This window comes from Psittacula echo, assembly GCF_963264785.1.
Source record: "Psittacula echo genome assembly, chromosome: 4".
Classification (NCBI taxonomy): Eukaryota; Metazoa; Chordata; class Aves; order Psittaciformes; family Psittacidae; genus Psittacula; species Psittacula echo.
In genome coordinates this window covers 120,912,374-120,937,888 of record NC_137738.1, presented here as the reverse complement: position 1 = coordinate 120,937,888, position 25,515 = coordinate 120,912,374, and the positions used below count along the sequence as shown (strand labels likewise).

The 25,515-nt window shown below is 49.8% G+C and overlaps 1 protein-coding gene across 2 annotated transcripts in view; it reads left to right on the top strand.

Moving 5' to 3' along the window:
* Nucleotides 1-25,515, top strand: part of SPTBN1 (spectrin beta, non-erythrocytic 1) — a gene marked incomplete at both ends in the record, with an annotated part of 95,851 nt that overhangs the window by 11,229 nt on the left and 59,107 nt on the right. The window contains one exon of one of the 2 annotated variants that reach the window (XM_080616650.1): nucleotides 5,504-5,612. The exons of the other annotated variant lie outside the window; for it this stretch is intronic. Within the exon in view, the coding sequence (XP_080472776.1) occupies nucleotides 5,504-5,612 (109 nt within the window). Of the gene's footprint in view, nucleotides 1-5,503; nucleotides 5,613-25,515 lie in introns of those variants that run through there. 2 annotated transcript variants of the gene reach the window in all.

Sequence of the window (25,515 nt, the reverse complement as noted above, 5' to 3'; positions counted from 1 at the left end):
CTTGTAATGCAGAATCATAGACTCATAGAATAGTTAGGGTGGGAAAGGACCTTAAGATCATCCAGTTCCAACCCCCTGCCATGGGCAGGGACACCTCACACTAAACCATGGCACCCAAGGCTCTGTCCAACCTGGCCTTGAACACCGCCAGGGATGGAGCATATACAAGAAGTAGAAACACTTTCAGAAAGGGAAATGTTCCTTAGGAGAAGCTCTGGTTTTCTGCTTGCATTTAGTTCATCTTCAGGTGCAAAGTGTTGCAGGAAATGGTGGCTTACAAGATGAATGGTTCTGTTCCCACAAATACCTGCAGCAGAGGTAATGAAGTTGGCATGCTAATTCCTGCTCCGTGTGTGGGCTGCTCCTCTCTGCCTTCCAGCATCTTAGATAGCAACTGGGGGGGAAAACAGCTTACTCGTCAGGATTAATGTTATGCAAATTGTCAAAGATGATAAAAATAACTATTTCCCACTGCATGCTAGAACAATCCATGGCAAACCCCATCTTTCCTTACTCTATGGGAGAGATTTGGGCTTACTGTGCGCACAGGGGTATCAGCAAAGCCACGAAAGGCAAATGCAGTGATGAGTTCCAGCTCTTTGCTGTGGTTCTGAGGATGTGTGTGAGAACTTTCCCATCTCTGAGCAGAAAAGCAACTGTTCTGTGATTTCTGTGCTGGTTCAGATTAATAAATCATCCTTTTTATCTTGTAATTTTTTCCTAGTTAGTCACCAAGTGGAGAATTTACAAGAGTGAGGAAGAGTAAAGAGGAAAGGCAAGGCTGATGATTAACCAGATTGGTAATTCTTGTAAGCTCTGTCGTGCATTCTGCTTCCCATTAGGGAGATAATTGTCTGCTGTGGAGCTGTAAGATCACATCTCTCCTTCACAACACCAGAGCGCATTTGTTTTATGGTACCCAGGGAACGTTCCCTGTGTTGCTCTCTTGGCTTTTCACGTGTGCATGAAGTTGAATGTGTTTTGAGGCTGGGCCTGTGTTGCACGTTGAGTCCACCAGCATGAGCTATCTTCACTGTGGACTCAATAAAGCCAATATTGGTTGACTTCATTGGTGGAAGATAATATAGGTCCAATGGCATTAGCACTGCCCACTGACCAGCTACTTTCAGCAGAAGAGCTTTGAACTGGATCCTTGGCCAGGAGTTTCTTAGAGGGATTTTTGGTCATACTCCTTCTGAGGATGTGCTGGAGTTTTTCTTAAGCGATATCTTTTGGATGAGGAAAGTGATAGTTTAGTTCCACCTTAGAAACACTGATAATGAGGAATTTGGGTGGGAATGGTGCTAGTTTCTTTCTTAGAAACACCATTTTTCTCCTTTGTGGTAGGAACTCATTCACTTCAGCATCCAAAGAAAGACAGATCCCAGCCAGATCCCTTTCTATTCTGGACTGAGCACCTGCCTCCAGATGCTACTTATCCATGTGTAACATTACTGTAGTCAACCTCTTGTTCTTGAGGCTTTGCAGAGCTCTGATCACATCAACCAAGTCACACGTTGCATTATGGATAAGTGGATAATCATTTGTGGGTTTATTTACTCTTATCAAGTACACAAATAATGCCATCAGCACCAGTCAAGTGCTATGGGAGACTGTTTTAGGACAAGAGGAACCGGCCTCAAGCTGCACCAGGGCAGGTTTAGATGGAGCTGAGGAACAATTCCTGCCCCAAAGGGTGCTCAGGCATTGGAACAGGCTGCCCAGGGCAGGGCTGCAGGCACCGTCCCTGCAAGTGTTCACACCCCGTGGAGACGAGACCTCAGTGCCATGGGTTAGTGGTGGCCTTGGCAGGGCTGGGGTAAGGGTTGGACTGGATGAGCTTAAAGGGCTTTTGCAACCTGGCTGATTCTGTGATTCTATGAGAGGTACACTTCAAAGAATGCAAGCAAAACGGATTTCACAGCTATGGGGAAGAAAGAAGGAACAAAATTTAGAAGGGAGGAACCCACAAACCTCCTCCCTCCCTGATACACTAAACTTCATAGATGAAATGAACATGAGCCGGCTGCAGTGTGTGCTCGCAGCCCAGAAAGCAACCGTATCCTGGGCTGCATCAAGAGGAGCGTGACCAGCAGGTCCAAGGAGGTGATCCTGCCCCTCTACTCTGCTCTCGTGAGACCTCACTTGGAGCATTGTGTGCAGTTCTGGTGTCCTCAACATAAAAAGGACATGGAACTGTTGGAACAAGTCCAGAGGAGGCCACGAGGATGATCAGGGGCTGGAGCACCTCCTGTATGGAGACAGGCTGAGAAAGTTGGGGCTGTTCAGCCTGGAGAAGAGAAGGCTGTGTGGAGACCTCAGAGCAGCCTTCCAGTATCTGAAGGGGGGCTACAAGGATGCTGGGGATGGACTCTTCATCAGGGACTGTAGTGACAGGACAAGGGGTAACGGGTTCAAACTGAAACAGGGGAAGTTTAGATTGGATCTAAGGAAGAAATTCTTTACTGAGAGGGTGGTGAGGCACTGGAATGGGTTGCCCAGGGAGGTTGTGAATGCTCCATCCCTGGCAGTGTTCAAGGCCAGGTTGGACAGAGCCTTGGGTGCCATGGTTTAGTGTGAGGTGTCCCTGCCCATGGCAGGGGGGTTGGAACTGGATGATCTTAAGGTCCTTTCCAACCCTGACTATTCTATGATTCTATGACGTTTTATGGCAGGGTGGGCACAGACAGTTCTGTGTTTTCTATGGGTCGAAGCCAAATGATCATTTTTAGGGTTTTCATGTTTCACTTTTGTCACATTTTCCTCTTTAATCATTTACATTATTAATGAGGGCCACATGTGGTCGTGTGTCGCCTGCCAGAGGTGTTGGGAAAGCTGTCAGCTGGGGAGAAGCTCCTGGCTCCTGGTCGAGGCCCTCCATGGTGCTGGAAGGGCTCCAGTTCCTGTGTCAGTCACTTGGACTTTAGCTGGCGTAGCAAGCCCTGTTTGCTCAGGGTGGGACAGCAGCGAGCTGATACTGCTGCAGGTAGGGCCTGGCCTCCTCCCTGCTCGCCAGGGGAAGGGTTCCTCTAGGTAAAACACAGCAGAGGCTTCACCAGGAAAAGCTGCTGGAAAGAAAATCCGTGAAGGAAATAAGGCTGTGCTTGTGTGCAGAGCTCGGGGGGGGAGCTCCCATCCTGCCTGCAGCCAGGGCAAGTGCAGGTGTTTCCTCCAACCCCCTTTCCACCTGGAAACAGGCTTTTGGGGCACAGGCTGCAGCACCTCGGTCCCACTGTGGTGGTTTGGGTCTGCAGGAAATCACTCTCATAGAATCATGGAATCCCAGACTGGTTTGGGTCAGGAGGAACCTTAAAGCTCCTCCAGTTCCAACCCCTGCCACGGGCAGGGACCCCTTCCACTGGAGCAGCTTGCTCCAAGCCCCTGTGTCCAACCTGGCCTTGAACACTGCCAGGGATGGGGCAGCCACAGCTTCTCTGGGCACCCTGGGCCAGCGCCTCAGCACCCTCACAGGGAAGAGCTTCTGCCTAAGAGCTCAGCTCAGTCTCCCCTGTTCTGGCAGGTTCAAGCCATTCCCCTTGGCCTGTCCCTACAGGCCCTTGTCCCAAGCCCCTCTCCAGGTTTCCTGCAGCCCCTTTAGGCACTGGAGCTGCTCTCAGGTCTCCCCTTCAGGAGCCTTCTCTTCTCCAGGCTGCCCCAGCCCAGCTCTCTCAGCCTGGCTCCAGAGCAGAGCTGCTCCAGCCCTCGCAGCATCTCCATGGCCTCCTCTGGCCTTGCTCCAACAGCTCCACGTCCCTCTTGTGCTGCTGCCCCAGAGCTGGATCAGGGCTGCAGGGGGGTCTCCACAGGGCACAGTTCATTGGGATAATCCCCTCTGGGCTCAAGCTGTGTTGTTGTTTCAAGTAAAACAGCATAGGTAAAAGCCATAAATATTTTAAGTGTATTTATGGCCACTGGAGGAACGTGCCAGACATTTTCTGCAGTCCATGTGTTTTTAGAAACCCCAGCTTCAGCTGAGACGCATTGACTCCCATCACTTCTCCCCAACTCAGCACTGTTGGACTGGCACATTTGCTCCCCAGCATGTTGGGAAGGGCCAGTTGGAATTTCCACCTTGTTGTGCTCCACAGGAGCTGGGGCTGCAGTGAGTTGGTGGGAGTGGGCTGAGCTGCTCCCACTGCAGCTGTCCTCATAGGCATTAGCATAGGACTAAAAACTTGTGAGCCAACAATATCAAAACAAAGGCACATTTTGAGATGTTTAATGAGGGGATGGAGTGGGAGGAGGACATGGATTCCGTTGGAAAGGAATTTGGAAATGCAAGGAAAAACACAAAGAGAAAACTTCTGTGTGAACGCTATCAGCAGTTTTAACAGGAACATGCAAATGTGACATACTGGGAATATGAATGTGGAGCGTGGACTGACCTTTTCATTTCACTTATGTGTAAGTGAGGGCTGGAGCTCGCAGCCCAAGGGAAAACTGCTGTCCTCTGCCTGATGCCAGGATGTGACTGCTGGTACCCAGCCCTGCTGCTGCTGCGCACATTATACCCCAGCGGGATGTTACAGGGCCAGCCAGAGGCAGGGCACCCTGCTTTACGTTACAGTGCATAGCTCAAACAGCGTTCATCTGGCAGCAATACCCAGTGTGCTGGTACATGAGCGAGGAGCCCCGTCCACAGGAGATGTCAGAATCCACCGGTGACATAAACCGAAGTGACAGGACTTGGCTGCTTAAAGGCCCTTTCCCCAGAGCTTTCTCTTGTTCCCGGCGTGCATCTTGCTGCATCCCCTCCTCGCCTGTTGCTGCGTGCGGGTGCTGCTCTGTCAAGCGAACGCTCCGGAGGGCAAATAAAGAGAAGCGCCCTCCTTTTCTGAGATAGTAATCTGAGCCCTTTCCGTTACATGAGGCTCCCAACAAAAGCTTGTAATTCCACCAGCTCTGCTGGGGAAGGTACCACCGGCTGCTGCGGCCGCGCATGGCGAGCGGGGCTGCGGACCCCGCGGCCGCCTTATCCGCAGGCTCCGGCTGCTCCCAGCGCAGGGACTCAATGAGGACGGACTCGCTGCAGCGCCTATGAGCCGTCTCCTGCCCCGCTCCGCCGCCCCTTCGCCCTTGGTACAGCCTTCGCTTCCTCCGGCGCGCTCTATGGTAATCGGTGACATCAGCCCGCGCCCGGGCGCTGCCGGTTATATTACAGCGGGTCAGGAAGGGCTGAGGTGTGCGCTGCGGCTCCGGCAGCCTCCACGCTGCTGCGGGCTGGCTTTCACCGCATCCCCTTCCACCAGAGCCACGTTCCAGCGCTTCAGAGCTGCCTGCAGTGGAGCGGGGGGAGCCAGAAGCCCGCCGTAACCCCCCTCATGGTGCTTTAAGCTTGACTCCGTTGTGGCCAACACACGCTGCTGGAGTTTGAACCGAAGCTTTCATCTGCTTTAAGGCTCGTTTTCCCTAGGGACTGAAGCTGGGATTTACTTGGATGTATGGTAGAGAAACTCGTGGCTCCTTTATGCTGCAGCTCCTGATCCCCCTGGGTTACCTGTAGATGGAATTACAAAAGTCAAGCAGCATGCCCGGGCCGTTGTCCCCGGGGTACGCAGCTCAGGTGCCCTATAACTATAACCAGTTAGAAGGAAGATTCAAGCAGTTGCAAGGTAAGCCTGGGCTGGGGGGTTTGTAGGTGTTGCTATGAGATGATTCCTGTAAACACCTTAGTCTGGGCTTGTTCTCGTTGCATCCAGGTGTTAAAGTGGTGCTGTAGGAGAAAGCTTTGTGTTCTTTGAAGAGATAGCGTGTGCCTTTTAGCTCTCTGAAGGTGTCCTCAGTTACACAGCGGAAAGGTGCATGTCCCACCTCTGAGCACTACTAACGCAGACCAGGTGGTTTAGAACAATAAGGGGGAGAGTGAGGAAGTGGTCTTGCTATCGATTTTATCCTTCAATAAGATACAGTTGGAACTTTGGGAATGAATCACAAGCTCCGGCTTTGTTTGGGTGCAGTTTGCAGTGTGAGAGCCCTCTGTAACTCCCTGTGCAGCTCCTGTAAATGCTTAACTTCTCCAAATGGAGGGTTGCATAATTGCCAAACAGATTTGTTTGCTCATGTTGTAGGTCTTTGAGAAAGCATTCAGGTGCTTCAACATTCCCAACTTTCTTCATGTTTTTCCTCTGTTTTTAGAAGGGGGAATGTCCTTTAGTGTCTTCCTATGAAATTCTTTATCTGTGTGGGAAACCAGGTGTTTCTTTGGGGAATGGTGGTGTGTTCCCTAAAGCTGAGGCCTCTGACCTGGGCAGGAACCCCAGTTCTTCACTGTGCACAGCATCTCTCTGCCTCAGACAGCATAAACCAGGCTCTGCTGTTGCTCAGTGCAAGGCATGTCCCAGGGATGAATGAATTCGAGCATTGCAGCATCCAAATAAGAAGGAATCTTTACCCAAACCCAAACCTCCTCCTCTCCATCCTTGTGACTCCATAAATAACTCCAGAGTACAGTGAAGTTCAGCCCTTCTCTGCTTGTTTCTTATTTTACTCCGGTCTGAGCCACAAGCATGGTCCTGTGGTTCCTGTTGGAAAGGGAGGAAGAGCCTGAGTAGTGCAAAGAACATTCCTATTTGTTGGCTTAGGGAGGGAGGAAAGAACCCAGAGTCTTTCATTCATAGTACTTTGTGTGGCTTGTAAACTGGCTCGTAGTAGTGGCTGCACACTGGAGGTAATGAGATAGAATGACAGCATCTTAAACACTGCAACACAGGCGTTCCTCAGGCCAGGCATGGAAAACCCAGGCTCAGAACTTGCACACGAGGGAATATAGAGGCTTTCTCTTGGACACCAGTCAGATCTTGGGCTGCGGTGCTGGCTTTATGGCACAGGAACTAAAATCCTGGCCATGCCTCTGTCTTCGGGGCTAAGTTAGCAGGGTGAAGGAGGCAGATTTTATCATTTTCTGGGTCACTGCCTCAGGAATCCATTATCTGCCTGTTTACATCCCACTGAAAGAGGAAAGCAGAGCCTGTTGAAAGCACAGAAAGTGAGTTCTCCCTGCAGTGGAATGCACTGCCTTCACTTGAAAGGAAAATACCATCAATTGCGATGCTCTCCCTCAATGTGCTGCCATTCCCCTCAACAAAAGAGCTAAAATGCGCTGAGTTCTACAGTTGTAAGGAGGAACTTTGCAGTAACCATCCCGGAGCTCTTTCCTCGCATTGCAGAGGAGGTAGGCTTAAAACACAGGGCTGCCACTGACGGTGTTCAGAGTGTAGGTACAGGAAATGTGTTAAATTGCACACTAGATACTCCATGGAATGCTAAGTTAGCCTCCAGAACACTGTGTGCTGTAAAGGGAGAGGCTTAACCCTGCTGACACAGGTGCTGCCGTTCCTTGGGTTAATGGCTCTTTGTTTGAAGAGTATCAAAAAGCCACTAAAGTGTAGTTGGAAACCTTTGAGGTGATTCTTGCCCTCTTGCTCTACAAGGCTCCGGTGCAGCCATGGGTGTTGTGTGGCACTGGGCATTGCTCAGGCAATGGTTAAAGCACCTTCTGAAGCTTTCCTGCCTTTGAATCTTGTGTTTTCCTCCTCAATGCCTGTGTTTTCATCCTCTTGCCTTGGTTAGGACGACTCTAGCGCAGCACCAGTGCAAGCACATACAGGGCTGTTGTAGCCTCTATTCCTGTTCTCCCCACACTGAGCTTGTTCCTCATTTTTCACGCTTTCTAGAGGTTTCATATGGTTACACAGCTTTGCACTAGGTTACAGCAAGGTACCGCTCAGACCTAGTGGAGGTGGGCAGTTGTCCCTCCCGCATTCCACCCCTTTTAAATGCCTTGAAGTGGTAACTGTAAGGAAACTCTATTGTTAGACTGGATGGTGATTGTGGGGTGTGTAAAAGTGGACTTTCCAGCCCTCATGGGACTACACTGAAGATTCCAAATCAGCTCCTTCTGCACCAGGGAGGAAGGGTCACCTTGCAGGAGATCCCGGCTTTGCCTTGGTGGTCCAGAGTGATGCAGCAGACACTGCTAGGAGTGAATCAAGGCTGTCCTTACATCAAATAAACCCTGAAGTCCTATGCAGAGGTTTAGCATACTCAGCCCTTGTGCTTGTGAGAATGTCAGCACAGGTGTGTGGGGGGAAAATGCTTTAGCAAGTTCTGTTTCCTTTATGAAGTTCCAGTTAGTTCTTATTATGGTTTGTTCTCCCCGTCCTGGAATGATAAGTGAGAGATAGCATCAGCGGTTGCTATCAATCATCCTCAACCTAGGTGTGGAGTTTTGGTTCTCAGGGCCGCTTGTTCAGTAGAAAGGGAGGGTGTTGCAGGGCTGGGGTAGCTCTGCAAGTAAAGACAGGACCCCAAAACTTGTCTGGGGAAATGTGTTGCCGTGTAGCTTGCACAGGGTATGTCAGAGGAGACAACGTGTCCTGCTCAGATGAGGAGTTAACCACAGAGTCGTAGAACCCCAGCCTGGTTTGGGTTAAAGGGACCTTAAAGCTCCTCCAGCTCCAACCCCTGCCACGGGCAGGGACCCCTTCCACTGGAGCAGCTTGCTCCAAGCCCCTGTGTCCAACCTGGCCTTGAACACTGCCAGGGATGGGGCAGCCACAGCTCCTCTGGGCACCCTGTGCCAGCGCCTCAGCACCCTCACAGGGAAGAGCTTCTGCCTAAGAGCTCAGCTCAGTCTCCCCTGTTCTGGCAGGTTCAAGCCATTCCCCTTGGCCTGTCCCTACAGGCCCTTGTCCCAAGCCCCTCTCCAGGTTTCCTGCAGCCCCTTTAGGCACTGGAGCTGCTCTCAGGTCTCCCCTTCAGGAGCCTTCTCTTCTCCAGGCTGCCCCAGCCCAGCTCTCTCAGCCTGTCAGGGAGAGTTGGGCTCGTTATAGATGGAAAGCAGACCATGTAGGTTATAGTTCTAAACCAAGTCTGTCACTTGTGCTGCACTAACACCAGGATCCTGTGGATGGGCTTGGCAGGGTTACAGGAGTTGGCAGGAAGAGGTTAATGCGAGTCAGGAATTTGGAAGGAGATACCTGCAGCTGTATCACCTTCCACATCTGGCAGTGAGGATCAGTGCCCCAGGGAAGCCACAACCAGCTATCACATCATCCCTACTCCCTCCCACCTGGGGAATGGGCCAGCCTGGCATTCATTCATTCAGTAACATCTCTGGTATTCAGTAGCTGGTGGCTTTACCAGCGCCGGCAGGGGAGTTGGGAAGCTGGGTCTGGGCTCTGGGGCTGGCCTGAGGTGTGATGTTTCCAGTGGTGATTACAAGTGTAAGGTCCTGGGGGGTGATGGGGAGCCAGATCCGTGCTCCTGATAAATGCTCAGAGGAAGCAGCTTCCAGAGTTGCTCCTGATGTACCTTTTAGGGGTTCATTTTGGTGTTACTCATTTTTAACATTGAATTTCAGCTTGGAAGCTGTTCAGGGGGGTGGAACTTGATGATCTTAATGTCCTTTCCAGCCCTAACTATTGTATGATTCGCAGTGGGAGCCTGGTGTCTTTGGTGAGCAGCAGCATGGGTGCAAGGGTCTTTCTTCCATTGCTGCTTTGGAGTCGTGTTAGAAATGGTTTGGAAAACCTGGCCCCTAACGCAGTGACCGCTGGAATAAGGCTGTGGGAAAGGCGAGCTGCTTTCCCATCGGGGTGGTTAAACTGCCTTTAGCCAAACTCTGTTCTGTGGGGCTGACAGACTGCGGCTACACAGCACTCCCAGCACCAGGAAACAACCCGCAGCTGTATGGGTGTTTGGGGTGCCTGGGGCAAACCCTTGCTCTGCTGGCAGTGCCCTTCAGCAGGGGAGCTCCTTGGCTGGGTAAGCTTTTGATCTGCAGTGGTCTGGGTTCCACTTGGCCACAGACAGACACGCGGTTTCTATTTATAAGTGGTCAATGATAATCAGCTTCACTAACGTAGGGATCTGTGTGCATGGGTTGGTTCCCAGCCAGGCTGCACAACAGCAGGAAAACCTCCCTGTTTGTTTTGCTTTGTCTATCCTGAAGCAGAGCTTCCCTCACGGCTTTTCCTGCAAGAAAGTCTTGTCCCAGATCCCTGCCTATGAATAAACAGGGAGCTCCCGCTGTGAGCTGGTGGGTTTGCAGGGCTCATCCTGTCCAGTGCTGGGGCAGTGGGATCTCCTTGCTGCATCCAGCATCCTCTCAAGTTCTGCGGGTGCCCTTTGAAAAGGCACTTTCAATAGTCACTGCAAGATTTACCTTTTAAAGGACTCGGTCTGCAGCGAGCAGTGACCTGCATAGCCAGGGGCAGTGCTTACTGAGCCGAAGGACATCCTACTTTGTCTACCAAATTGATCACTGGCGTTTCTTGTTATGGTAATTCCTGGTAAAGGTGAGAGGTGGGAAGGCTGAATTTCACTCCAGGTGGAATGTGCCTGGTTTTACACGGATTTTTTCCACTCTCTCAGATCCACCAAAGTTGCAAATATTCTCATATTCCCATGGCAAATTTGCTTGATTTTCTGCTGTCCGCAACCGCGTCACGACATCCTTCAGTCTCCTGCCTTTGTGAACGCATGGGCACAAGCTCCATGCTTGGAAGCCCCATCAGCTTTGCAAAGAGTTTCTCAAACACAGCGTTTTGAATGATGCATTTCTATGTGGGACAGCTGGGCCCTTGTTCTTTCCAATGTACAGATTCCTGCTAACAAACCTGAAGCCTAGACTCAGGTTTAGGGTGTTTGAACCAGCTCAACAAAGGTTATAGCTGAATAATGGGGGAAGTCTCCTCTGGCTAGCAATACTTTGAATGTGCAGCTATAAAAGCAAGCTTGCCAACTAATTGAGGGGTTTAGCTCGGAGGGAACGACTGGGTAGGTGTTGTAACAAACATGTTCAGGCTCTCCATAAAATGGACATTTGTGGCAAAACCCTTGCTAGGACTTGTATTTGTCTACTCCCTACTGGTTGAATTTCAGCTCTTTGCACATCACTTTGTAGCACTGAGCTGATGCAGAGGATCACAGTGAGACAAAGCTGCTAAGAGCCACCTTATCATTTCAGCCCTTTCCCACAGGAAAAGCCTACAATTACAGTGTGGGGATTGCGGAATGACACACAGGCACCATTATTTATTCCTAGTCCTAAATATTACAGCAGGGCCTGGGGAAATCTGTGCTTCACACCCTTCCCTTGGAGAGAGGCCGATGAGGTGAGGAGTCAGAAGTGAAAGCCACGTTTTAGTGACCACGTGTTGTGTGTTGTATTACACATTAACTATCCATGTGTCTGCCTAGATGATGTGTAGTGAACCTATGGAAGAAGGTTTTGAAGAAGGTTCTGGAATGGTTTTGTCTATGAAGGATAAGGCCCAGGAACTTAAAAAATTCCAGCCTTTTTCTCCTATTCTTTCCCAATCCTGATGTTAAAACAAATCCCACAAAACTAAGCATGAGATCTGGAGGAAAACCTCAAGGTCTTGTGAAAGACTTCTTCATGATGAACACTGAGACACAAAGTCCCTGTTTTAAAGGGCTATTCAGGGCAGTATGGTGACTCCATCTTTACTGCTACGTTAACTGCTACCATGGCTCGGGATTAAACGAGGACTAAGAGATTCCTTGTTGTTAGAGCAATAATCCATATTCTGATCATCGCGTGCCCCAAATTCCAAAAGCTCCAAAAGTTCTTTTATATCTTCAAAATATGCTTTATTTTTCCTTTTCTGGCTATGGGCTTTGGTGGTTGTGAGGATCCGGGAGGCAAGGTAAAAGAGCCCAGGGTAAGGTATTTCTGTTAATGTGGTCCGTGTTGATACAGTTGGAAAAGTAAATGTTGAAACTGGATTTGGCTGCTCGCTGGAATAACTGTGAAAGCCTACAACTGCGGTGTTTGGTAGCCCGTGCTCTTTGTGTTATGTTTGGAATATTGGTTTTCCAACAGCGTGAATAAGAAAGGGAATTTTGAAACACAAATCTCTAGGTTCTGGAGCATAATTTCATTTTAAAAAGGGCGGTTGCTGTGCTCTTTTAGTGGCTCTGAGTTTGGGAGGTAAACCAGAGCTGGTCAGCAGGTACTCGTGTATGGGACAATGCAGGGTTTGGAATAGCCTGGCAGTGATTTGTTGCCAGAGTTAGAACAGTGAAATGATTTGTGTGATGTTCTGCCTTAAATCCCCGTTTGTGCTAGCGCAGGAACAGGCCCCTTTGTGTTTCTGCACTGGATGGCTCAAATAAGCACATTAAATGTCACCGGCCATCCATGGTCACTCCAGAGGCGTGTTGTAACCACGTAGGAGTACGGGCACCTCTTCCAAACGTTTTCCTTATCCGAATACCCTGTGCAAATCGATTGTGGGCTTTGCCATTAACTTCTGTGGAAAGCGGGGCAATAAAACAAGGCTCTGGGCAGAGATGAAAGAGGTGCTAAAAAGCCAGGACAATGGTGGGATTTCATTCCCGGGTTCTTTCTCAAACCTGTTTTGTGACTTCCTCCTTTTTCTCCTCCGTTTCTCTCGCCTTCCTGTTCTCTGTTGGGTGCGTGCTTCGGCTGTTGTGACATGGCCCATAAAATCCCCATTCCCTATCCCGGGACTAAACTAGTGTTCTGTGATATCCATGGGGTTTGGTAGGTGCAGCCCTTCAGCTCGCAGCCTGGATTGCATGTAAGGATTCATTGAAAGAGTATTTGGTTACTAACAGCTCTGAAGGTCTTCTTGTTCCTGTTTAAGTTGAATTGCGAGGTATTAAATATCGGCTATTAAGCAGCAGGGTCTGACAGTGACATTTTTTCCCCATGTGAAAATGAAGTTTCTTTGTTTAATAGGCAGATTTGGGAAATCTGAGAAGCCAAATATTGAGAATCACAGAATAGTTTGGGCTGGAAGGGTCCTTCAAAGCTCATCTAGTGCAAACCTCCCTGCAAGTGAGCAGGGACATCTTCAACTAGATCAGGAACTAGTCTCCGTTGATGTTAAAAGCTGTGGTGAAGGAGATAGAATAAAGTAAATGAGGTGGTTTAGACTCTGCTTTGCTTTTCCCACAAGAAATTGAATCTGGAATTCCATTTGGACATTTCTATCTGAGGCTGGCAGGTAATGGTCCTCTTGCTGGTGCCACTGTCTAGGTGAAGTGACATAATGACTCCAAAGACGAGTTTGGTGCCTGGGGCCTTACTCCTAACTCAGCTTTGAACACCTATCTTGATTCACACACTGAACGTAGTCAGCACCCAAAGTAATTCTGGCTGGACTGTCCTTCAGGCTATCCTGTATGGAATTAAGGAGGGCATAGAATCATAGAGCCTCAGCCTGGTTTGGCTTGAAGGAACCTTAAAGCTCCTCCAGCTCCAACCCCTGCCACGGGCAGGGACCCCTTCCACTGGAGCAGCTTGCTCCAAGCCCCTGTGTCCAACCTGGCCTTGAACACTGCCAGGGATGGGGCAGCCACAGCTTCTCTGGGCACCCTGTGCCAGCGCCTCAGCACCCTCACAGGGAAGAGCTTCTGCCTTATCTCCAACCTGAACTTCCCCTGTTTCAGTTTGAACCCATCACCCCTTGTTCTATCACTAAACCCTTTGATGAAGAGTTCCTCTCCAGCATCCTTGTAACCTGCTTCAAACACTGGATATTCACATGCTGGATCATCAGCTATCATCCAGCTTAGCCTGGAGAAGAGAAGGCTGCGTGGAGACCTCAGAGCAGCTTCCAGTATCTGAAGGGGGCCTACAAGGATGCTGGGGAGGGACCCTTCATCAGGGACTGTAGTGACAGGACAAGGGGTAACGGGTTCAAACTGAAACAGGGGAAGTTTAGATTGGATCTAAGGAAGAAATTCTTTACTGAGAGGGTGGTGAGGCACTGGAATGGGTTGCCCAGGGAGGTTGTGAATGCTCCATCCCTGGCAGTGTTCAAGGCCAGGTTGGACAAAGCCTTGGGTGCCATGGTTTAGTGTGAGGTGTCCCTGCCCATGGCAGGGGGGGTTGGCACTGGATGATCTTAAGGTCCTTTCCAACCCTGACTGTTCTATGAGTCTATGATTAACTTGTGAGCCTAAAATTACTTGCTGAGCCTGAAATTGCTCGCTGCTCCCAAACCACGTGTAGCTGAATCCACTGCTCGTTTCTTCCCGAGGAGGAACGAAGAGGGGCAATGAGCGCTTCTGCTTGTGACTTTTGATGTGGGGCCCGAGGCCGCGATGGCCGGGAGAGCCCCGGCGCTCACACAAAGGCCTCGTACACTTGCTGCTGGAAGGAGGTACCCGGCTGAGAGCCTCCTTTGTTGGAGGAGCGCTCCGGCAGCCACGCTACCGTGGCGTGGTCCCGCAGCGCACTCAATGCCCCACTGTTCCGCTCCGACAGAAAAGGCTTTTGAGGGCAGCAGCATGAGCAGCGCGCAGGACATGGCCGTGGATGTTCGAAGGTCTTGTGAAAGGTCTGGCATTAGCAAGTGGCCTTTTCCTGAGGGAGCTGGGAACGCTGGTGATTCCGTGGTTTAGTTCATAAAGATATGAGCTGGAAGTCTTAAAAGCACAGTCCCGGTTAAGTGTACAACACTGGCAAGGGTCAGTTTTCTGCCTGCAGGTGGTGGGTAGAGCATGCAATCCTGCTGTGTGTTGAGTTGAGCTGTATTAAGGTTGTGTTGGGGGGGGGGGGTAGGAGGTCATAAATACAATTTCACATTTGCAGGTTTTGCAGACTTCCTATGTTAGCAAACAGGGAAAGCGTCATCCCAAATGGCTTTGCGTGGGAATCGTGGATGTTGTCAAAACGGCCAGGTGTGTGTTTCTGAGGGCTATTTTGCTCCAGGGGTTGGCTTCTTGATGTTTTCTTGTCTTCATTCCATCAGAATGGAGTTTTCAGGTAGAACAGCCAGAGAATTGCTTACCAAAGGGGCAGTGAGATAAGTATGGTGGCAAGGTACAGAAAGGATGTGTATTACCACAGCACTCTGATCAGAAGCAAGAGGTGGCCTGATGCCTGCAGAACATATAGTTACAAAGAGATTCGAGGGGTTATCTGAAGTAAATGCTGGCTGCCCAGATTTATCTTGGAAAGAAAACCCGAAACCGAGGCAGCCCCATTAACAGCAATGAAACGCACAGCAGCCCAGTGCTGAGGGACTCGCTCGGTGGTGGGATTGTGTCTCAGATCCAGCCTGCTCCATCATTCTTCTCAAATAACAACTGCTCTTTGGTTTCAGCTTCTCCACAAGGATTCCATGTGCTGGGTTCAGCCTTCCCCTTCCGCAACAAACCCAAGGGGCAGCTCTTAGCACTTGTTCTGTCCAGGCAACGATTCCAGTTCCTGAAAATCTGGTCAGGTTATGGTTTGGTTCCAGGAAAACATGGCAGTCGCCTCTGCAGGCAGCTAACTGCGGTTTGCTCTGGGTAATAAACACTGCTGTGTCCACTGGCTTTCCCCAGTTATTCCCGGGGGAACTAGACTTTGGTAGCAGTGCAACGGCCGCTTGTTTCCAAGGTGTGTTCCTCCTCCCAGCTTTTCCAGTTGTCTGGCAGTACAGTGAGGCTGCTCTGAGAGTGAGGATGTGACTGTGCTGTGATTGCGACTGAGCATGAGTAATGGCCATTACGTGGCGGCGGTTCAGTGAGGCCCTGAAGAACCGGGGAGGAACATCAGATATCGGCTGTGTTCCGAACTTCTGACCTTTCTGTGCTTCTCATGCATGGGGAGCTCAGTAATGTGGGTTAACCCTACCAGTGTTTCATGTGAAGTAATTGTAGCATCACACAGTGGTTTGTGTTGGAAGGGACCTTAAGGCTCCTCCAGCTCCAACCCCTGCCACAGGCAGGGACCCCTTCCACTGGAGCAGCTTGCTCCAAGCCCCTGTGTCCAACCTGGCCTTGAACACTGCCAGGGATGGGGCAGCCACAGCTTCTCTGGGCACCCTGGGCCAGCGCCTCAGCACCCTCACAGGGAAGAGCTTCTGCCTAAGAGCTCAGCTCAGTCTGAATATTGTCGCTTTAGAAACTTGGCAGTGCCTGTAGGCCATTTCCTGCCTGCCCCCAAGGTGACGTCCTGGCCACTGTCACTTTTACAGGTATGATGATACATAGATGATGATAATCCATCAGCCACTGACAGTAGATTAGGTGCTGGCTGCATCTGGGTATGATTGCTCCTAGCTGTTCCCTAAGTCCTTATAGAGGCAGTTCACAGAGTGAGACATGGAAGTTATGGCACATTTTTTCCATCAATCCACTGCTGCTCACATTCAATGCTTTTCTCTGTCTCTCTCCCCAGATAACTGTGTTACTAATGATGCCTGATAAGGGTATATTATAAAATCCCATGATACAAATCCTTATTTACTGGAACATTTGCTCCTAACAGGCAAGTTGCACTGATATTTGCCAGCACATTGATGTTAACGGTGCTCTGTGCCACTTGAAGGATGCTGATGTATCCTCTGCGCCTGGGGCCCATCATGTTCCAGCCATTTCCTCACTACGGATCCTTTCCTTTCTAAATAAAGGCAGTCACAAGCTGTCCAGGAGAACAGACAGCACTTAAGGAAACCTGATATATACAATCTTTACTATGCAGTATGTCCTGGCAGTGACATCCTCCATAGGGATGGAGCATGGTTCTGTGCTGGGTGCAGGAGAGCTGCTCCCTACACTGGGAATGGCAGGGCTGGGCTGAGCAGTTTCCAGGTGCATGTTTGCAAACAGCCTCATGCCAGAACACCTTTTGTTTTCTGTGCTCCATAAGCCAGCTCTCCCTTCTGGTGCATCTTCTGTTGCCAAGTCTGAAGCCATTTCCTTGGCACCAGCTACAGGTCACTATGAGCTTCGTATTCACAAGTGTGTGTATGGAGCTTTTTGTCATTCACAAATGTCTTGTGTGTTTGAGTTGAGCTTAGATGTGCCCGTAAGTTTGGAGACATGAAAATCAGTGAGTTGTGATCCCTCAGGCTTAAGGAAAGCACAAATAAGGCGCACACAGTCTGTCTGAGATGCCATAAACGCATTTTCATACCCATGCACACATGGATGTGTGTGGTTTGGCTGTGAAGGGGTGTAAGATGGGGGTAAGCACACCAATAGTCTCAGTTCAAAGAGCCTGATTACATACGTAAGGCAAATGTGCAATAGTTCTGTGCTTAACCAACACCTGAATTGTCTTTTAATGATGTTACTATTACATTAACAGCCAATTGGGAGCATTAATCAGGCACCGCTCAGAAGTTCCTGTGCTCTGTGTTTCCTTTATTAATTGCCGTATTTCATAGTCTGTGGTTTTGGTTTTGTTCTGGAAGTCCCAGGGATGCTGTTTCACAGTCTGAGGGAGGGGAAAGCCCAGAACAGAGCCCACGAGCAATGCAGTTAAGGAGGGATCTGTGAAATGACTTTGATCAGCAGTGTTTGGGTGCTTCTTACATGGATTGTGCTGAGCTGATGATATTTGACATTAAACATGGGGATGGGAGCCATCACGGGTAACTTCAACAGAGGCTGTATCGTTATACCCAGGTAGGGCTTTACCATGCTCCATCTCTGGCGGTGTTCAAGGCCAGGTTGGACAGAGCCTTGGGTGCCATGGTTTAGTGTGAGGTGTCCCTGCCCATGGCAGGGGGGTTGGAACTGGATGATCTCAAGGTCCTTTCCAACCTAAAGCATTCCATGATTCTATGATTTGTAGAATCAACACATTGCAGTCAGTACAACTCACAAGTCCGCGTTTGAAGACCGGAGGAACAACTGGTGTTTCTGGATGAAGATGCACATTTAAGGGCTTCAAAGTATAATTTTACCCAGGTAATTCCTTCGAATTTGCATCACCTTTTAAATCTCAGAGAGATCTTTGGGAGTTTCAACAAAGGTTTTGGGTTTTTTTTGCTGCTACTACTTTGAAAGTTATTACAGGGGCAAGAAATACTGCATTGGGAAGGTGTCTCTTTTCCCTACTCTTGCATAACTCCCAAGGCTAAAATGATTCTGCTTAAGCATGCCCGTTGTCCCACAAAAGCAGATCAGTGAATGACCTTTGGATTGAAATCAAACAGCCCAGCAGGAAAGTTCTGAGGTGAGGAATTAGAATGGATGGGCAGCTTGTTCATACCTCCCCGGTCCCCAGAAAGCAGGGCTGGCATGGAAAGGGAGATGTGGAAGAGTTCTTCTTTTTAATTATTATTTATTATTAATTTATTATTAATTAGTTCTTAAATAAGAACTTTCATAGAAGTGACCGATTGGAAGGTGTGTATTGAAGTTTACACCGGGGTCCCGTTCCTGGAGCTTTGCTTAGGCAAGCTGAAAAGTGAAGCATCAGTTCTACCACTCTCCAAAGATGAAGGCTCCTGGAGCTCTCTGTGATGGGTTTGCAGATTAGAGCCAGGGAGGATTAGGGATTTTTCCCTCTAATGCTTCTTATTAGCAGTTTGTTTCAAAGCTCATTAAAATTGATGCATTTGAAAAACTCCCTTCTTAGAAATAACTGCATGTTACAAACACCATCGCTCCTTCAGTTACACACGTAGGTTTTACACTAACCTACAGTATTCCTATTGCTGTTACTGATTCGGGTTTCTCCTCTGGGATTTAGCTTAGCCTCAGGCCTGCAGAGCCAAGGCCTGCCTTACCTGTGGTGTAACTGCTTTTATTTGGCAACCTGTCAATACAGTGTAGCGCATCTGGCTCTACAACGTAGCGTGCAATTAACAGTGGTAAATTATGGTGTGACCATGGAAAATAGATGAACAAAACACCTCATTCAGCGAGGCTGGGAAATCAGCTGTTATTAATCCCTGATCAATGCAGTGGTTGTTTAAATACATGCTCTTCCATTGGGAATATTGCTGTGATAATAAAAGTTATGATTTAACAGCAATTAATTGCAAGGATAACATCTCTTAGCGCAGAGATTTAATAATGGAAAGGATTAAATGCATTCATCGTAGATTTCTTTATTTTCCATTAATGCTTTTCTGTCATTAGAGTGAAATTAGATTTAAACATGAACCCAGCCAAGGTTTGCCATTCCTTTCATCCATTCTTCTTTCTGATTGCAGTGAGTTTTTAAAGAAGCTTGGTCAGAACACACCACAGCTTCGACTTCTCTCTTCATGTAATGCCTCAACATGTGCCTCAGATGAAAGAGAAGCTCTCTGAAATCTCTGAAATCCCTCAGTGGAATTCCATAGGAATAGTGGCAGTTCACTTTTCTGGCCTGTTCTTGTTTAAGCTTGCTAAAATTCATGGAATCACAGAATAATTTAGAATCATAGAATCACAGAACCCTGCCTGGTTTATGTTCAAGGGACCTTAAAGCGCATCCAGCTCCAAACCCTGCCACAGGCAGGGACCCCTTCCACTGGAGCAGCTTGCTCCAAGCCCCTGTGTCCAACCTGGCCTTGAGCACTGCCAGGGATGGGGCAGCCACAGCTTCTCTGGGCACCCTGGGCCAGCGCCTCAGCACCCTCACAGGGAAGAGCTTCTGCCTAAGAGCTCAGCTCAGTCTCCCCTCTGGCAGGTTCAAGCCATTCCCCTTGGCCTGTCCCTACAGGCCCTTGTCCAAAGCCCCTCTCCAGGTTTCTTGTATCTCTTTAGGTTGGAAGAGGAGTTTATTTCATCCAGTGACCTGCTCAAAGCAGGGTCAACTCCAGTCTCAGATGGGGTTGCTCAGGGATTTGTGCTGCTGAGATTTGAGTACCCCTAATGCTGGAGATCCCACAGCCTTTACGTGATCTCGTGTCTGAACACTCTCATGGTAACACCTTTCTTCTTGATAGCCATCCTAATTTCCCTTGCTTGGCTACACCCAGCCTTGCACCAGCAGCAGGTCTCCTTCCTAAGTGGTGCATTGCTGTCTTCAAGGTGAACACTGAGTCTGGTGCCCATCCCTTCCTGAGTCATCTCCGCTTAACAGTTACAATTTCATATTCCCGAATACGTAGATAAGGAGGATCCCAGTCTGGTCACATAGTTGCACCGTAGAAAAAGCAAGTGCTGTTAGTCTTGTGTGGGAACTGTTGTCTTACCTCAAAGGAGAAGAGGGAGGAGTGCTGAAAGAAAAAGAGAACAACAGAAACCATTAAAACAACAGAGCCCTCCTCCTTCCTTCCCTTATTTTTCCTCCTATTGACAAGTGGAAACCCACTGTAAAACCTCTTTCATTCCGCTGGGTTTGCTGAACAGGGAAAGAAATAAGATGGACTTTACGCAGTGAAGTACCTGGTGTGTCCTCTGCATGTGCCAAGCCTTGCTGTCCCCTGGCTAACGCTGTGGTTTGGGCGAGCATGGAAAATAACAGCACTGATTCCCCCCCCTGAATCCCTGGCACTTCCCTGCATTATGCTCAGTGTTATTTAAAGGAAGCTGCAAAGACCCCTCAAGGTTGTGGGTACTTGGAATAGCGCAGTGGCCTCAGGACTTCATTGTTCTTCGGTGGGAATTCCATGGTCAGTGTCCTGGGACAGGCCGATGCTTTTCCCAGGCTCCTTCACACAAAGTGGTTTGTCTCTTACTCCAAGGGGGAAAATGGCATCTAGTGTAAACCACCGATACCAAATCAGCCACAGGGCACTTGTGTCCTTCTGCGCTAAAGGCTGACGGCACTGAGGTGCTTCTCATGATGTATTTCAAGGGAGATCCATTGGAACTCCCCACTGCAGGCCATGAAGTTACTCCTTTAGTCAACTGTAACCTCTGCTATTTTGCTGTAAAAATGGGTTTGTAACGTCTTGGGGGCCAGGCCTTGGTCCCCCTTTTTCTCATAATGAACTTCAATAATGTGAGCATTCCATTAAAGCAGGGCAGAGGATGGCGTTTGAAGCTGGAGCTTGGTGTGGGTGTTTCCAACAGCAGCACCCACAAGTGTTGAACCATTTTATCATCCACTGGAAAGGTCTCATTTCTGTAGCTGCTTTGCATTGCACACAGCAGAGCAAGAAGTCAGCTGGTGTCCTGGAGTGAGTACCAGAGGCAAAGCTCCATAGCCAATGCGTATGGAGTGAGCTGTGTGAAGGGGTGTTTGCCATAGCAGAGAGCTGCTCTGGATGCTGGCATTTTCCTGATGTTAAAACAGAGATCATATAGTTGCCCCAAGGGACAGCTGATCACGTATTCTCTAAATCTGCTTAAATATGTCATCTTCATCTTCTGAATTAGATAACAAAGTAGGCTGAGCTCTTCCACAGTTTAATCTGTTCAACCCAGATGACTTTTCTGTTTTATTTGTTCTCTGTAGAAGACTTTACAGCAACTTTATGGAATCATAGAATAGTCAGGGTTGGAAAGGACCTTAAGATCATCCAGTGCCAACCCCCTGCCATGGGCAGGGACACCTCACACTAAACCATGGCACCTAAGGCTCTGTCCAACCTGGCCTTGAACACTGCCAGGAATGGAGCATTCACAACCTCCCTGGGCAACCCATTCCAGTGCCTCAGCACCCTCTCAGGAAAGAATTTCTTCCTTAGATCCAATCTAAACTTCCCCTGTTTCAGTTTGAACCCGTTACCCCTTGTCCTGTCACTACAGTCCCTGATGAAGAGTCCCTCCCCAGCATCCTTGTAGCCCCCTTCACACACTGGAAGCTGCTCTGAGGTCTCCACGCAGCTTCTCTTCTCCAGGCTGAACAGCCCCAACTTTCTCAGCCTGTCTCCATACAGAAGGTGCTCCAGCCCCTGATCATCCTCGTGGCCTCCTCTGGACTTGTTCCAACAGTTCCATGTCCTTTTTATGTTGAGGACTCCAGAACTGCACACAATGCTCCAAGTGAGCATCCAACTTTCTGCAGGTAAATGTACTCATTCTTCTACCTGAACCCAAAGCAGGTTTATTTTGGTATTGCTGACCCAAAATGTCATCAACTCTGTGTAAAACCAAGGACAGTGACGGGACCTGCCCTCCCACAGCCTGCAATGCTACCGGACATTGCTCTTTGTATCATTTCATTGTGTGACGGAGGTTTAGGGACACCAATGAGAGAAAGCAGCAGAATTGCTTTGTCCACGTGCTACTTTGTGGAGCTTTCCCTGTTCCAGTGTTTTCAGCAGTGAAAGTCATCACATGCTGCAATGTTCAATGCAGAAGGGGAGATATTTAATAGGATTTTGAAGCTGGGTGGTGCTTGCTATGAAAGCGAATGGGCTGCTGCTCACAGCCCTGCCCTGTGGACAATAGGCTCTGCGTAGCAGAGTGGGGAAAGCAGCAAGGGTCGTGCTCCTAATGAGAAGCAGCGGCTGAACACAGCTCGAGCAGAATCACCTCGTTGTTTGTCATCTTGCACATTCAGGTTCTTGCCTCAGTCATGTTGGAGCATGTAACAGCTCTGGCACAGTCTCACCGGTTTGCATGGAGTCACTCCACTTCGTGCCATGAAACAACCACAACAAACCCATCAGCTGCAGGCACGCCTCTGCGTTACCCTGGCTGCAAGGTGGAACTGAAAATGAAGGAGATGGTTTCAAAGCTCACCTGTTGTTCCTAAGCGTTGGACCTGTGAATGAGATGTGTGTAAGTTTGACTTCCCGCAGTTTGCATTCCAGGCTGTTGCTTGCCTCTGCACATGTTAGGGACCTGTGTCTTCTACATTAGGGTCCTTGTTTTCCAGTTTCATCAACCCCTGTTCTCAATCCTGACCCGTTATCTGCAGCTGGAGAAAAGCAGCATCCCCTGTTCTGTTTTACTGCCTTACTGCTAAAGGGGAGGTAGTCATAGGACACCTGAAGGTTAAGAGGGATTACTTTTACTTCCTCTTCTCTACAGACAGAGTCTTCTGTTCCTATAACAAAGAGTGAAGATTATCACACGTGTTCACGTGGTTTCCAGATAAAATCTTGCTTGATCACCACATTGTGGTCCCAGTAGCTGAGCTGCCATCCTCTCGGGCATCTTTCGCAGTTGAAAAGCTTCCAAGCACAGCTGGACTTAGTGAAACTGTGGATATTACTGACTGTTTAACTCCATATCATCTGCGAGAGAACATGGGGACTGGTGTTCAGTGGTGGCCTTGGCAGTGCTGGGGAAGGGTTGCACTTGATTTTAAAGCTCTTTTCCAACCTGATTGATTCTATGATTCTGTGACATCCTGCACCATGAAAACCTGTGGTAATGGGAACTCTGTCCCACAAAAGGAAGCTCTGTTTTTCCTGCACGGTTATCCTAGGGTATGATGTGGGGAGCTATGGATGTTGGGTGGCGGCAGCAGCAGTGTGCTGGGAGCAATGCACAGTGATCTCTGAGTCAGGGTGTTTAGCAATGCCTTGGGTAAGGTGCTGGAGTTTGTTGCTATAGTGAAAAAACAATAATCCTAAGCTGGAAAAATGACTTTCAGCATGGAAATCAAACTAAGACGTGAACCTGCAGGAGAGAGAGCATTTGGAGTTTGGGATTAAACCTCAGCCTTACTTTGTCTTGAGGTATTGCAGGATTCTGGCTGGGAGCGTTGATCTGCTGGAGGGCAGGAGGCTTTGCAGAGGGATCTGGATAGGCTGGATCCATGGGTTGTGGCAAATCGCATGAGGTTCAGCCATGCTCAGTGCTGGGTCCTGCGCTTGGGCCACAACAACCCCCTGCAATGCTCCAGGCTGGAAAGCTGCTCATGGAACAGGAGCTGGGGGTGCTGAGTGATGGAGCTGAGCATGAGCAGCTTGTGCCCAGGCAGCCAGGAAGCCCCCAGCATCCTGGCCTGGATCAGCACCAGTGCGGCAGCAGGGCCAGGGCAGTGACTGTGCCCCTGCACCGGGCACTGGTGAGGCTGCACCTCGAATCCTGTGCTCAGCTCTGGGCCCTCACTGCAAGAGAGACCTTGAGGGGCTGGAGCGGGGACAGAGAAGGGAATGGAGCTGGTGCAGGGCCTGGAGCACAGTGTGATGGGGAAGGGCTGAGGGACCTGGGGGGTTCAGTGTGGAAAAGAGAAGGCTCAGGGGGGACCTGATCGCTCCCTACAAGTGCCTGAGAGGAGGATGGAGCCAGGAGGGGCTGGGCTCTGCTCCCAAGGAACAAGGGATGGGACAAGAGGAACCGGCCTCAAGCTGCACCAGGGCAGGTTTAGATGGAGCTGAGGAACAATTCCTGCCCCAGAGGGTGCTCAGGCATTGGAACAGGCTGCCCAGGACAGGGCTGCAGGCACCGTCCCTGCAAGGGTTCACACCCCGTGGAGACGAGGCCTCAGTGCCATGGGTTAGGGGTGGCCTTGGCAGTGCTGGGGTAAGGGTTGGACTGGATGAGCTTAAAGGGCTTTTCCAGCCTGGTTGATTCTGTGATCCACAAACACTGCTGATACATCCAGTGAGCTGCTCACCCACCAGACTGGGTAGGGAGGTCTTCCGTGCCCTGATGCTGGGCTGCCCCACGTGCTGTGCACACACCGAGCACCAATCTCAGCCGCTCAGTGCTCTAATCCCTCTACTTCCCTCAGTAGCCTTTCAGCTCCTTGGGAGCAGCCCCTTTGCTGTTGATCCGACGGGTGCAGAGGCAGGAGCTGCTGCACACACAGTCATTTTACCTGTGCTGTGCTGGCAGCAGCCTGCGCCAAACATACCATTGCCATTCCGTTTGAGAGGGAGTCAAGGTCACTTGTTGCGAATGCGGTTTGACCGGTATGGAAGGGAGCAGGCTGGCTCCAAGCTCTGTTTAGAGAGCAGGCAGCTGCCCAGGTAACCTTTGCCACAGCAGCCGTTAGTGCTGCGGTCATGAGGGCACGTTCCTGCTCTAGTGGAAGGAACCTGTGGCACAGGGAAGGAACTGGATGAGCTTTAAGGTCCCTTCCAATACAAACCAGGCTGGGATTCTACGTGGGATAGCAAAGGAGCCAAGGGGAGCCACGTGTCTCTTACCCAGCTCCTGCAGTGTGCATTTCCCAGGGCAGTTATTAAGGCTAACCCAGGGTTATAGCGTCACAGCCAGTATAGCTGAGGTGGGACAGAGGGAGGATGGTGTGTGTCACCCCTTCCCGCTGTCCCACACTGGGGACCCTCCTGTCTTTCCCGAAGTCACCTACACATAGGTCAGGCTATTTTCTCGTCACCAGGGCAGGAAGAAGCGCCTCTCCTCAGGCAGACAAGGGGCTCGATGCCTGCTGCTGACCCCATCCACCCCTGCTTTGTGCTCATTTCAGTGTACAAGCTCCAGTTTATTTACCAAGCTCCTAAACAAAGCCGGTCCTTGATGTACCACAATCACAGCGCCACAGTTCCCAAGGCTCCGCGTGCCGCTGCTATTGGCGGGGGGGTTTCCGCAGAAAGGAAATTTCCTTCGCAGTGTTGCCTCCAGATAAGTTGGATTCTCCATTATCGATCCCGCCGGCAGCGCAGCTTCCGTTTCCCTGCTGTGCAGGTTTTGCATGGGGCGCATTTCTCTTTACCCTTGGGAAACCAATGTTTTCACAAGCTGCGGGACACTCAGAGCTCCACCCTTACCCTCTGGTTTCAGTTAATCTGCACCATCTAAACCCGTGTTTTTGAGAGGAGGAAGGACATTTGTCAGAACGATCACATGAGATCCACAAATAGCACTTTGGGGCTTGTCGCTGATGTTAAATCCCTGGTGTCATCACTCATGGATGCACCTGGCCCTTAGAGTGTGGGATTTTACCCAGCACTGCATGTAAAAGAGTCAAGGTTGTGTTCAGTGCTTCGCCAAATG